The sequence below is a fragment of the Vigna unguiculata genome, chromosome 1, assembly GCF_037176805.1.
Source record: "Vigna unguiculata cultivar grain cowpea cultivar isolate G323 ecotype 2 chromosome 1, ASM3717680v1, whole genome shotgun sequence".
In the NCBI taxonomy this organism is placed as follows: Eukaryota; Viridiplantae; Streptophyta; class Magnoliopsida; order Fabales; family Fabaceae; genus Vigna; species Vigna unguiculata.
The window spans coordinates 32,884,501-32,899,394 of NC_140792.1; the positions used below are offsets into that span (position 1 = coordinate 32,884,501).

General features: G+C 30.5%; 1 protein-coding gene across 1 annotated transcript; it reads right to left on the minus strand.

Moving 5' to 3' along the window:
* Nucleotides 1-6,074: 6,074 nt before the first annotated feature.
* Nucleotides 6,075-9,659, minus strand: LOC114178181 (glucan endo-1,3-beta-glucosidase-like). The gene is made up of 2 exons (XM_085671628.1): nucleotides 9,500-9,659; nucleotides 6,075-7,177 (listed from the first exon to the last, which is right to left on the minus strand). The coding sequence occupies exons 1-2, from the start codon at nucleotides 9,573-9,575 to the stop codon at nucleotides 6,228-6,230; spliced, it is 1,026 nt and encodes a 341-aa protein (XP_085527754.1). The 5' UTR covers nucleotides 9,576-9,659; the 3' UTR covers nucleotides 6,075-6,227.
* Nucleotides 9,660-14,894: the final 5,235 nt, after the last annotated feature.

The following is a 14,894-nucleotide window of genomic DNA, read 5'->3' on the forward strand; positions in this document are numbered from 1 at the left end:
TCAAATTTAAAATATATATTTTTAATTTCTGTAGTTTGAAAAATCAAAGGGTCCCTTTATCTAAACATTTAATACATAAACTTGTCAAAATAAAAATAAAAAATAGAAGGAAAATAATGTATATTTTTTATGTCAAAAATTCAATTTGAGAATGTCACTGATATTATACATATATATTGACTTCAATTTTTTTTCCTTATAGAAAGAAAACTAGTATTGCTTTCACCAATATCACCAAAAATATCTTGGATAAATTAAATGTTTAAGGCCAGATAACATACCAATAAATATTTAATTTATTTGAAATTTGAGATATATTGCCATAAAGATGCTGTAAATCGAGTATAATTATTTAACAGTTGGTTTGGTTTGTCAATATTATTCGTGAATATTATTGGAAAGTTCATGTTGCACAGTGCTTTATATGTTATTTTATAAAACATTATTTAATAGCTAAACTTATTAGTTTATGATTAAAGTGGTGCACGGTAAACATTTAACATCACATATAAAATAATTTAATGATGAAGAGAAATTAAATTATGTTATTTAAGTTATATGTTAACTAAAAGTAAGTTAGTTTGCTCATTTTTAATATTATATATATATATATATATATATATATATATATATAATATTAAATATATATTATGAAATATGTGCGTGTCTTAATAACGAATATAATGTAAATTACTTTTATTAAGATGACTTATCTTTTTACTTATAATTTTTCTTTTACTATTTTAATATAAATTTCATTACATCATCGTGTTGGTTACACCCATAAAATTTTTTCTACTCGCATCATCCTTTATTCACACTCATGATTCCATTCATACTCATCTCTCATCGGCTCTTCGCTCATATTTATTTTCTTCATTCACACTTATTTTTTTCATCAACACACATATATTTTATTTTTCATTTTATTCATTCACATTCTTCTCCTCTACTTCTTCTTTTATACAAATTCTTCACTAAAAACTATTTAACATAAACTTTTTACTTACTGACGTTAGTCTTTGCCAATGCTAAATTCTTCTTTTTCTTATACTGTAATTACGCCTAAAACTATCTATATTAATATAAAATCATTTAATTACTTAATCGGTAGTTGAAAAAATTGATGTTAATTATATGTGTTTAAAAAAATAAAATTAAAAATTCATTATTCATCTATAGATGTTTAGTTTTGATAAAATTTAACCAAAAAAAAATTAAAACTAATGTAAAAGCTCTCGTTAAATTATTTGGGTCAATAAAAAATATATTGTAACAAAATTTTTACTAGTTGTAATAGTTTATATATATTCTTAATAACTGCATCATTGACAGAAACTAATTATTAAATTAATTATAATTAACCTATGTGAGACCTACTTGATCTGATCTTTCCTTATAACTATTTTTTTTTTCTATAGACTAAGCTTAGATTATTTGGAAGGAAATATAATATCATTCTTGCAAACAACTTGTTGGAGCATAATAATGTATATGAGTATGGATTAATCTTTTTCTTCTTCTTTTTAAAATAAAAGCCATAACATCAAAGAGGACAAGTGAAAAACAAATAAGAATTGTGATTACTCTTAGTAAAAAATAACTTACACTAAAAAAAAAAATTATTGGTGACCAATTTAGATACTAATTTATAAACTAAAAAATTATTGGTAACTATAGTTTCTAAGTTGGTCTATAAATTAGTCACTATAGTGAATTGATATCTAGTTAGTCACTAACATTAACTACTAAGTGTTTTAGCTACAAAAATGGTTTCTAAATTTGTCCGACCAATTTTTATACAAATTTAGAGACCAATTATTTTCTAACTAAAATCTTGATACTAATATTAATGACCAAAACTAATTCAGTATAATGACTAATTTAGAAACTATTTTAGTTATCAATAATTTTTAGTTTATAAATTAGTATATAAATTGGTCACTATAATAACTAATTATTTTTTTATCACTAAAATCCGTTACTAATAAAATATTTTATTATAATATTAAAAATAGATTCATGGGAAATACTAAATTGATAATATGTAAATACATTTTAATTATCCATATGATAATGGACAAATATAAGTATTATGTTATTCAATTTGCAGATGCTTGTTTTCCATTATAATCGTAGTGAATTTTATTTTAATATTAAAAGAAATATCAAGTGATCAAAATAAGATAATTTATAAAAAACAATTATTAAAAAAATTTCTAGAATTATATATATATATATATATATATATATATATACATATATATATATATATATATGTATGTATATATATATTATTTATACACATAAAATTGAAATTGAAGTTGTTTTTAAAATTGAATTCTTAAAACTTATATTCTGTATTTTAACATATTTAAAATTATTTTCTAAAAATATCAAATTTATTTGCATTAATAGTTTATCATATAGTTTTATTTTAATATTATCTGTAAAGTGATTTTATTTATTTAAAACATTGCTCTTAAATAAATTGTTAGTTCAATACACTAAATATTGACATATTTTTGTGAGTTAAATATGTTTTTGATGTTTGAATTTTGATATGAAATTGAATTTGCTCTCTTATAAATTTTGATATATTTTAGTCTTCAAACTTTAAAAATAAATGGATATAATATTTTAAAACAAATTACGTCAAATTTTTTAATGTGTAAAATACATTTCATGTTAACATTTGAGTTATTTATACCGTTTGACATTTAATATATCGAGAAACATGTTTGACATCTAAAAAAATTAACATAATGGGATTAAAATGATTACATGCATTTATTTTTTAAATTTGAAAACTAAAATGTATTAAATTTTCAAAAATAAACGAATTCCAATTTCATGTTAAAATTGATGGATTAAAACACATATTTAACACTATTTTTTTTCAGCAAAGAATGAATAAATTAAAGAAGAACACTTATGGGGTGCTTTAACCCTTTTACAAAAAGCTCAATAACATGTATAAAAACATGCAAAAGCTTGACATCGAAACCTTTCAAGACATGACAGTCAAAAACTAGAGATCCATCAAAGATTAAAAGGACCCTAAAGAATATGCACATGGGACTAAAGCAGTAGCCACAAACTTATTCTGCTGCTCCAAAATACACAACCAAAAATAGAGACAGAAAGACCCTACACATGAATAGGTATAGGCAAGCGTATAGAATGATGCATTCAAAGGTCACCAATACCATGAACCCAACCAGGAGCCAAACATAATCTGAAGCAATAAAACATAATCAACATAGCCTGGACAAATTCCACACCGAATTGAAGAGCTCAAAGTCCTCATCTAAATGGAGAAAAGTTGAGGAACACAGTCTTGAGAGAAAGGCAAGGTTGTGCTTATCCCAAGTATGTTCAAGTTCCACTTAAACAATATACGTCCTTGTTAAAAAAGTTCTGCATCTTTCTCACTTGTCAAACTAAGAACACACAGTAGTTATCATATCATAAGGATTTTAAGCATGAGAGAGGTGAAAAACCCAATCACTATATGAAAAATTTACTGAGGGAATTTTATGTTTCATCCAAACCCAAACTGTCACTTGTGTTAAACCAAATATTTCGTCAGGATCAACTTTCCTTATTACCCCGTTCGTTGTTTCCAGGTTTCCTCCACTATCGCTAACTACATGCCTCTCCATATAGAGTTTTGCCTAGTATTAAGATTAATAATAGAAAAGTGCTTAAAATTCTCCTTAGCTTTAAAATGGTGCACAGAGCTCACCTCCAGCCAGTTATCACATAGGTTCCACACCTTTTGGGCTACTCTACAGGAGGAGAAAAGGTGGTCTGCACTCTCCGCACTTGCTTGGCACAACTCGCATAGATTATGTTGTAGTTGAACCCCCCTCACAATTAAATTATCCTTTGTTGGTAATTTATCCAAGGATATTCTCCATCCTAGAAATTGTGCGTTCGGGGTTACCTTTGTGTTCCACAACATATGAAATACTTTATCCTCTTCCTCTACAAAATTTCCTTGCAACTTATAATAGGCAGACTTAACAGAAAATACCCCATCATCATCATCCTTCCAGAGCCAAGTATTAGGATGCCCCTTTCTAAATCAACACTATTTTGTTTTATTGCATTATAAGAAAAAACAGTTATAGTCGTAGTACAAAAGTTTTAATTCACTTTGTTTTGTTTAGTTTAAACTTCATTATTAGTTAAGATAATTGAACATTAACAGGGGTATTACACCACTCTCATTCTCCCCCTCAAGGGTGAGTCCCAACCACGAGTACTCATTTTCTGCCATTTTCTGTATCGCCGATCATCGACTCTGATACCACTTGTTAGGTTTACAGAGGAGTATCACTGGGGAGATACAATACCAATGAGACCTGAGTCCAACCACACAAGGCATTGACACCACTCTCAACCCAAAATCTTAAGGCAATGGGTTTATGGGTCTTTATTCTTATATAGTGCTCTACTTTCTCATTTCTGGTCAATGTTGGACTTAGACTCACACTTGAATTCCTAACAAGATCAATTGTCAATTAGTAGCTTATTAAATAGAAAATTAGTCTCTCCGTGTTAGTTGCATATTAGTATTAATCGTTATTTTTTTCCTCTCATAAACACACGCTGTACAATTACTAAAATCAAATGCAACTCAATTATATTAATCTTTAATAAAATTAATAGAATTAAAGTTATTGTATTAAAATGCAACAGTGTTGCTGTCAGTGTTGGTGTCGATCTCGATCAAAATGCAGCAGTGTCGTTCGTTCTCTAAAATAAAATCAAACAAATGAATGAATCAAACTTAAAACTAGATAAATCAGAGAAAAACGAGAAACATTGTTGGAATGGAGAAGAGTGAAGAGATTCACATACCTTGAATCAATCAACCAGAACAAAAGAAGAGAGAAAACAATTTAGAGTTCAGAGAATTGAAATCGTTAAATAGAGGATACTGTTCAAATAAGGTTGGATAAAAGTCTGATCCAATGTTAAAATTTAGATTTCCTATATTTTAAAATCTATAAAAATAAAATAAAAATCTAATTAAAAAATATATAAAAAATAAATATAAAATAGAAAGCAGAATCTATAAAGTAATTTTACACGGACCAGTTTAAAATTGGACTGGTAAACATGACGAAGAAGTTTATAAAGAAACCATGAATAGAAGTGATGACGATGGCAAAAAAGAATGACGTCAGGAGCATGTTAAAGATGCCAAGAGAAATCACAACATCATTATAATACAATAGGACAACACTTATTTTTGTAATTGTCACAGTTGAATTATTTTGACACATATTCTAAGACAATCTTGTTGGTTCATAATTTCTATATTTTTTTCATTAAACATCCCTAATAAACCCTGTTAGAAGGATTGTAAAATACATTATTTTGCATAATAGTGTAACCTTATACTATATATTTTATAATTTATATATATATATATAAACATGTTTTGTTGTTGTTACTAACACCGAAAGAGTGAACACTCTTCTATCAGGCTGAGGTTCTTTTTGCTCTCTATGCTTCTGATGTCTGTGCCTCCCTAAATCATCACACCTCCATGCTCTGTTCTTTAGCGGTACATGGTTACAATTTTCTTGAGAATCTAAATATTATAAGAAATCACGAACAAGTAAAGTTTAAACGATTGTGATCATCATGATTTTGTAAAGAGTTAAAACCTTTATTATTATGGTTGTAACATCCTAGTTTTAAAGCAAATTACTTCAAGTTGGGGGAATTAAATTTTGATATCAAACAGTTTATGCCATCTAATAACAAGTATCATGTAAGCGGAGATGTATACAAATGTTTGTGTATATACAATGCTCCGGAATATAAAAATTATTCAATACAAAGAAGATAAATCTCTATCAAAGAGAACTTACACCACACGTAACATTTATATACCCATGATTATTGTGTCTCTTTTCATTTGATGAAAACATTTAGACTCCTTGGAACGTGGTTTCACTCATACATGCTTTTGAATTTACACTATTATATAATTAAAAGGAGATAACATACATATACGCATGTTTATATATAAGATAAAAGAAGTTGTAATATAATTATATGACAATCAACAAGGAAAACTTTTATTGAAAGCTAGTAAATGGTACTAAGATTGTAACAAAGATAAAGCTCCATACATAAACCTGCCTCTTCTAGGACAATTGTGGATCATAGCCCTTATTCCTTATTATAAACTTTGCTTCCATTAACTAATTGAAATTAATAGGGTATTTGAGCTGTTTAGTGGTTGGATTGAAGAGCCCCCAAAATTTCTCAAACGGTGGGTGCTTCTGATTTTCATCAAACATGGCAAACACATATGTTTCAATAGGTTTACCAGGCCTCTTTGGGGTTCCATTCTTAACATGCTGAAGCAGGTTTGTGTTATGAGTTCTTGCATTGACAAGTGTAGCTGCAGTCCCATTAGAAGAAGGCCATCCACTCTCAGACACAACTATGTTCACCGAGCTTCCCCCTGCTTTCTCCAATGCAGAATAAACAGCATCCAACGTAGCATAAAAAAGGTTTCTATAACCAAGTGAACCATCATTCACCACCACCGAAGGAGAGGTGAAAAGAGCATAATCAAGACTGATATCAGTAGGGTTGTTAATGTAACTGAAATAAGTGTAAACATTAACCAACAATGGTGAGTTATTGTTCACTAGAAATCTAATAACACCATCAACAAATTTTTCTCTATAAGTAGCCTTGAAGGAGCCTTTTGATGGAGGGAATGATTCTGCCAAGGCACCAGTGTCAATGGCAGTGGAAACTTTTATTTGGCTTCCGAGGCCTGCTGCAGAAATGGCGTTTTGAATGTTTTGCATTGCAGGCACCACAAACTTTGCATATGATTCATCATGCTTCACTTCGTTTCCCACTGCAATGTATCTGAATCTGACATTGGCGTAGTTTTTAATGTTGTCTTGCACCCATTTGTTTGCATTGTCTTGGCTAGCTGCTAGATTTTGGAGCTTATCCTTTGGGATGTCTAACAGTAACTGAATAGTGGAACCTCTCAAAGCTTTAAAAACTTCTTCATCAGAACCATAAATTCTCATCCTGCCAATGTTGTGTTGATTGTAGAGTGCCACCACTTCACCGGGAGATGGCAAGTTGTCGCCAAGTTTTCCGTAACATACTCCAGATTGTGCTTCTGAGTAGGAATCAAATCGAGAGTTATATAATGTCATTCATATTATATGTATATGATCTTGTAAAAAAAGTTTTAGATGATACTCTATTATATATATTATCTAGTTTTCACCAATAATATCTTATTCAAGGTAAAAAAGAAAAAAAATAAATATTGTTAGAAATAGTTCAAGTACGAGTCAAAAAAATCTTACATTAGATATAATAGACAAAGTTAAACACTATATAAAAATAAAGACCTATAACATAATACCATTGTCTTGAAATTTTGATGTAAAACTAGTGTCAAATACCTTATATATGTAAAACTAATATTATATAACTATACATATAAAACCATCATATCCCATATATAACCAAAACATATAAAATATATAAATATATATATATATATATATATATATATATATATATATATATATATATATATATATATATATAACCCAACAAATGTTCAGGGCTACATAATAACATACCAATAAATATTTACTTTATTTGAAATTTGACATATATTGTCACAAAGATATTATAAATCGAATAGAATTATTTAATAGTTGTTGTTAGGCATTGGTTTTGTCTGTATTATTATTCGGATGTTCATGACAGTGGTTCAGGATATTTTATTTTATCAAACATTATTGAATAGTTAAATTTATTGGGTTGAGATTAAAGTTGTGTAAGCGTAAAAAATTGACATCACGCAAAATAATGTTATTATGAACAGAAATTATATTACATTATTTAAGTTATATCGTTTAAATAAATTTATTTGGAAATTTTATCTCAAAATCTACCATTTGTTTTTTATCATACATTACGTATTAAACTCTATTAATATAAAATCTTTCAATATTTCATCCATAATTGAAACAATTATGCTAATTATACGTCACTTTATAAAATAAAAAATTAAGAATTCATTAGTTATTTATAGATTTTTAGTTTTGATAAAATTTAACCAAAAATTAAAACTAATGTGAAAGTCCACTATAACAATAAAAATTAAATAATGATCAAATTTAGTGATTAACTATTTTTTATTATCATTATTTAAGGTTTTTTTTTATCTTACTCAATTATTTGAATCAATAAAAAATACATTGTAACAAAATTATGGTTAATATATTCTTAATAACTTTATCATTGACACAAAATATTTATTGACTTAATTAATAATTAATTCATGTGAAACCTACTTGGTCTATAGACTAATTGACCTTTTCTATAGACTCATTGATGGACCTTCTTAATGACAGAGGCTCCATGGTTCTCCCAAACTTTTTTAAAGTTTTCAAATTTTATATATTAAAAAATTTTAAATTATATACAACATTTTACGTTAAAAATGGATTAAAATTAAATTAGATATACTTTTATTTATTTTATAAAGTATAAAATAAAACATATCTATTAATATAACAAAGAATAAAAATATCTATTAATATATTTTTTATTTTCTTTTTTGTTACTTTTTCAATTTTCACATATTTTTAACTTTTTTCCTTTTTTTTTTGTTTTTGAAAAAAATAATTAGACACAAACTCGTTATTTTTTATTCATTTATCTTATTTTTTTCTATTCTTCAAAAAATATATTTTTTTTTATCTCACTTAATAATAAAATATTAGTTTAATAATTATCATAATTTTATATTTACTTCAATAGTCTTTATGTATTCATTTTTTATAAATATAGAAGTAAAAAATAATACATTTAATGTGTTTTTCTATAACTAATTTTTAATTGTGGTTTGATTATCAGAGTTTTCTTTTAGTAATTATTTCTCTAAATTTTTATTAGATTATGATCAATTGCTTTTGAATTTTAATTTTTTTTTAAAAAGATTATATTGATGAAGAATAAAAAAATAAATTATTTTTTTTGAATTAATAAAAAAAAGTTACAGATGAAGATAAAAACAAGCAGATTCAACTTTCTTACATCTTCCTAAACATAATACTAAGTTAGAAGAAGTTAAAGGTGAGGAGTTTGATATTAATTAGTTTGAACATAATACAAGAAACATTCTCACATGTGGCAATATTCAACAAATGAAAAAGATCAAATTAGAAAAATTTATTTGAAATAAAATTCATATAAAATATAACTCAAAAATTATAAATTTTGAGTGTATTATTTTGACTCTCTAAAATTATAGGTCAAGATCCATCCCTGTATAGACTAATTAGCTCAAAAATAGATAATGCGAAGAATTATTTTAAACGTAACAACAAGAAGTGACACCACCCATGTTCTTGTAATCTACTCCCGTTATTGCATAGAAAGTGTAAAATAAATGATGAGTGTTGAAAGAGGGTGATACCTGTTAAGACTGAATCAGTGATCAGAAGTATAAAGAGAAGGAGTGTATAAGTGAGGGAGGAGTGCGACGGAGCCATATATGATGAGAAGAATGTTATAAGGAAGAAGAAATAGAAGAGGGAATTGCACTTTAGGGTTCAAAAGTAGTTGCTTTATATAGAGAAATAATTAAGGTGCATTGGTCATTTGGAGCATTTAATTTAATTTTATTTATGCATTTTCTATGATGTCAATGACGGGTGAAGCACTGCATCATGGACGAAGTGGTTCCAATAGCAACAAAAGACTAGGTGAATGTGAATGAGCAAGTAGCTTCAATAACAACAAAAAGACAGCTTATTACACTGAATCGGGATATCATGTCTCACATGTGCTGCTTTCTCAGCAACTTGTTTACGCTCTTCTCACTCACCTTCCCTCTCCTCACTGTTACAAACATGTAAGAAGAATAATCATAAGTTTTGTTTCGGGTGAAAACAAAGACAATTATAGTCAATCAGGTAATGAGATTACAAATGATATATGAATCTGCGTTCGTAGTTGGTGGCGGACACACGTGTATGCATTTTTTAAATATACATAATATTATATTAGTAGGTGATGATAATATAATGTTATTAAGTTAATAAAATTATATTTATTAAAAATAAATTGAAATATATAAAAAAGACGAGAAAATAACAATTGATAAATAGAAAAAAAAAAGAAGAACAAAGATAAACGATTTCATGAAAAAGTTTGTAAAAATAACGGTTAATTTTAAAAAATATAATAAACAATTATATTTTAAAGGGTAAAATTAGTATTTTGAAATATAAACATAAAAGAGGAAATCTCTTTTTATATATATATATATATATATATATATATATATATATATATATATATATATATATATATATATATATTTTGTTATAGATGAGAATGTTAATCAATATATCTATATATTCGACCTACCTTATTTTTAATTTTGTTATCATATTTATACTCATTTTAAATTATTAAAATACTTTTAATTTATTAAACACTATAAGAAAATTATTAATTAGAAACTAATTTTAAAAACAAAAAATATTTAGTCACGTGACCAATTTAGATATTAATTTACAAAATTAAAAATTATTGGTTACTAATTAATTAAAGACTAATTTTGAAACTAAGTCATTTTGGTAGAAATAACTTGATGGGGAAAACAATAACAAACAATATACCAGAGAATGCAGCGGATATAATTTCCCCTAACTTGCAAGAATCTATGAGGAGCAATAATCAAAGAGCAGCAATAATAAACCACCAAAAGCACAAATAAAGGCACCAAGATTTTTAACGTGGAAAACCCCTCAAATCAAGGGTAAAAACCACGAGTCGTCCAGACCAAAGAAATAGCTTCACTATGATCAACAAGAGTACAAAAGAGTCTTAATCAATAGCACAAATTAGTGCCAACACCCAACCAAATAACAAAGCAACAAAGCTTTCAAATAGAGAAGAACAAGAGAGGAAAACCTCTACAAATCACTGCTGCAGTGCGAAATTAATATCTCCCAACTCAGACCTCGTATCAAAGATCCGACCGGTCAGAATGAAGAGCAATGAGTTCCGAACCTGCTGTAAAAATTTCAGCCCGATCCAACGGTGAACGAATCCGCAGCGCCGAATTTACTGCGACAGCTCTATGAAAAACGTGAACAGAATTTTCCCTCTACCTCTCCCTCTATGTGTTAGGGCTTTCAGTGTATTCTGACTCTATTGTTCTGCCTCTCTCTTTATTTTATAGCCTCCTCTCCACTAGGTTTAAGTGAGACATGGGCTTCTCAAATTTTGGGCCTTTTCTCCACATAGGAAGGGAGCCCAATACCCAACAAATCTCCCCCTCACAACTATGTGGAGATAACCGCCAAACCGGCGATCTCACAACAAACTTCAAACTTTCCTCTTGGCAATGCTTTAGTCATCATATCAGCACCATTATCATCTGTATGAACCTTTTTCAACTCCAACAACTTAGCATCCAAAGCATCACGTATCCAATGATACCTCACATCAATATGTTTGGATCTAGAATGAAAAGTTGGATTCTTACCAAGATGGATAGCACTTTGGCTATCAACAAACAATGAATAGTTATCTTGCCTAAAACCAAGCTCCTGCAAGAATTTCTTCAACCATAACACCTCCTTGCATGCTTCAGTAATAGCAATGAACTCTGCTTCTGTAGTAGACAACGCTACACACCTTTGTAGTCTTGATTGCCAAGCCACAGCTCCCCCTGCAAACTTTATCAAATAGCCCGAAGTGGACTTTCTGGAATCAATATCCCCAGCCAAATCTGAGTCTGAGTAACCCATCAAAGTAGGTTTATCACCTCCAAAACAAAGCTTCATATCAACTGTACCATGAAGATACCTCAAAATCCATTTCACAGCATTCCAATGCTCTCTACCTGGGTTTGACAAAAATCGACTAACTGTACCAACAGCATGTGCAATATCTGGTCTTGTACACACCATCGCATACATCAAACTGCCCACCGCAGATGCATAAGGAACTCTACTCATATTGGTCTTCTCAACTTCATTTGAAGGACTCTGTTTAACACTCAGTTTAAAATGAGTAGCAAGAGGAGTACTCACAGCTTTAGCATTTTCCATCTGGAATCTCTGCAACACCTTCCTAATGTATTGCTCTTGTGATAGATAAATCTTCTTTTCTCTCCTATCACGTGAGATATGTATGCCAAGAATCCTTTTAGCAGCTCCCAAGTCTTTCATGGCAAAAGACTCGCCAAGTGTCTTCTTTAACCTGTCAATTTTGGAAATATCTTTTCCAACAATAAGCATGTCATCAACATATAATAACAGGATAATAAAGTCATCATTAGAAAAACTTTTAACAAAGACACAATGATCAGAAGTAGTCTTCATGTAACCCTGCTCACACATAAAAGACTCAAACTTCTTATACCACTGCCTTGGAGCCTGCTTCAAACCGTATAGACTCTTCCTTAGTCTACACACATATTCTTCCTTGCCTTTAACAAGAAAACCATCAGGTTGCTTCATGTATATCTCTTCCTCCAAATTACCATGAAGGAAAGCTGTCTTCACATCCATCTGCTCAACCTCCAAATCAAGAGTAGCAGCTAAACTTAGCACAGTTCTGATGGATGACATTTTCACCACAGGTGAGAAAATCTCATTGAAATCAACACCCTTTTTCTGTCTGAAACCTTTCACCACTAATCTGGCCTTGTACCTTGGAAGTGTAGAATTTGAATCTTGTTTCACCCTGAAAATCCACCTAGTTTCCAATGCCCTTTTGCCCTTAGGCAATTTCACCAAGTCGTAAGTGTGATTATCATGCAAAGATTTCATCTCATCTTGCATTGCATCCAGCCACTGTTTCTTCTCTTCACTATCCAAAGCCTCTTCAAAACACTCAGGTTCTCCACCGTCAGTCAAGGTTATGTACTCATCACAGGAATACCTTGTAGAAGGTTGTTTTTGTCTATTAGACCTCCTGAGTTGGACTTGAGGTGATTCAGGTATATCACCAAGATCGTCATCATCATCATGTTCCTCTTGAGCATCATCAATTGGAACCTCTACTCCACTTCCAAACTGTTGATCATCAACATCACCATGTTGCTCATTGTCTTGAGCTTCCGTTTCAACATTCTCCAAATTGTGAGCGGGCAACCTCATCGGATTACCATCAGTGAGATTACTATCTTTCTCGGGTGTGGTCTTCTCCACCTTATCAATGTCTTCAATGGTCTGGTCTTCCATGAATTGTACATCACGACTTCTAACAAGCTTCTTCTCAACAGGATCATAAAACCTGTAGCCAAATTCATCCTCACCATAGCCAATAAAGATACATTGCCTTGTCTTTTTATCTAACTTGGATCTTTCATCCTTAGGAACATGAACAAATGCCCTGCAACCAAAGACACGCAAATGATCATAGCTAACATTCTTACCAAACCAAATTTTGTCTGGCACCTCAGTATTCAAAGCAACTGCGGGACTGAGATTAATAACATGCACAGCTGCAAGCAATGCCTCTCCCCAAAAGTGCTTAGGCAACTTTGCTTCTGAAAGCATACATGTAACCCTTTCAGCCAAGGTCCTGTTCATCCTCTCCGCTAGACCATTCAACTGAGGAGTTTTAGGAGGAGTCTTCTCGTGTCTAATACCATGCTGCCTGCAATAAACATCAAAAGGTCCACGGTACTCACCACCATTATCACTACGGATGCATTTCAGCTTCTTACCTGATTGCCTCTCAACCATAGCATGAAATTCCTTGAACTTTTCAAGTACTTGACCTTTCCGCTGAAGAGCATAGACCCATAGCTTCCTGGAACAATCATCAATAAAAGTAACAAAGTAAAGTGCACCACTAAATGACTTTACCTTTAATGGGCCACAAACGTCAGAATGCACCAATTCAAGCAATTCTGACTTCCTTGAGGGAGGATGCTTCTTAAAAGATACTCTGGTTTGTTTACCAGCCATGCAATGAGAACATTTCTCCAATTCTGCATTTCTCAATCCCATAAGCACATCCTTTTTAGCTAAGCAGTTAAGCCCTTTCTCACTTATATGACCAAGCCTCCGGTGCCACAAAGATGCCTCCATATACATAGCATTCACACTGTCTTTAGCAACCAAAGCTTTAGTCCAATACAATTTAGATTGTCTCTCCCCTCTGGCCATAACCAAGTTACCTTTAGTGAGCTTCCATTTACTAGAACCAAAGTGATTGTCATAACCACAATCATCAAGCAACTGCACAGAGATTAAATTAAAACGAACATCTGGAGCATGTTTGACTCCTTTAAGCAACAACTGCACTCCCATGTTGGTTTGCAGGCAAACATCACCAACACCAATCACTTTAGACTCACCATCATTACCCATCTTCAACACTCCAAAATCACCAGAAGTGTAAGATGTGAAGAACTCCTTCCTAGGTGTAACATGCAGTGTAGCACCACTATCAATAATCCACATGCTCTCATCAGATACAAGATTAACAGACTCAAAGTTACGAAGAAGAACAAGATCACCATCTGTAGCAGTAGTGACACGATCATCATCATCATGATCATTCTCTCTCTGTTTGCCCTTCTTGTCTTTGTTCTCCTTTTTCCACTTAAAACAATATTTCTGAATGTGCCCAGTTTTATGACAAAAATGACACTCTAAATTCTTGTATCTTGACTTGGACTTGCTCCTACTCTTCTCTCTACCACCTTTATGTTCCTTTTTCTGACTTCTCCCCCTAGCTTCTGTAACAAGCATCTCAGACTGAGATGAAGAACCATGTGCCTTCCTTCTCATCTCTTCATTAAGAGCACCGCTCTTTGCCATCTGAAAAGAAACAACACC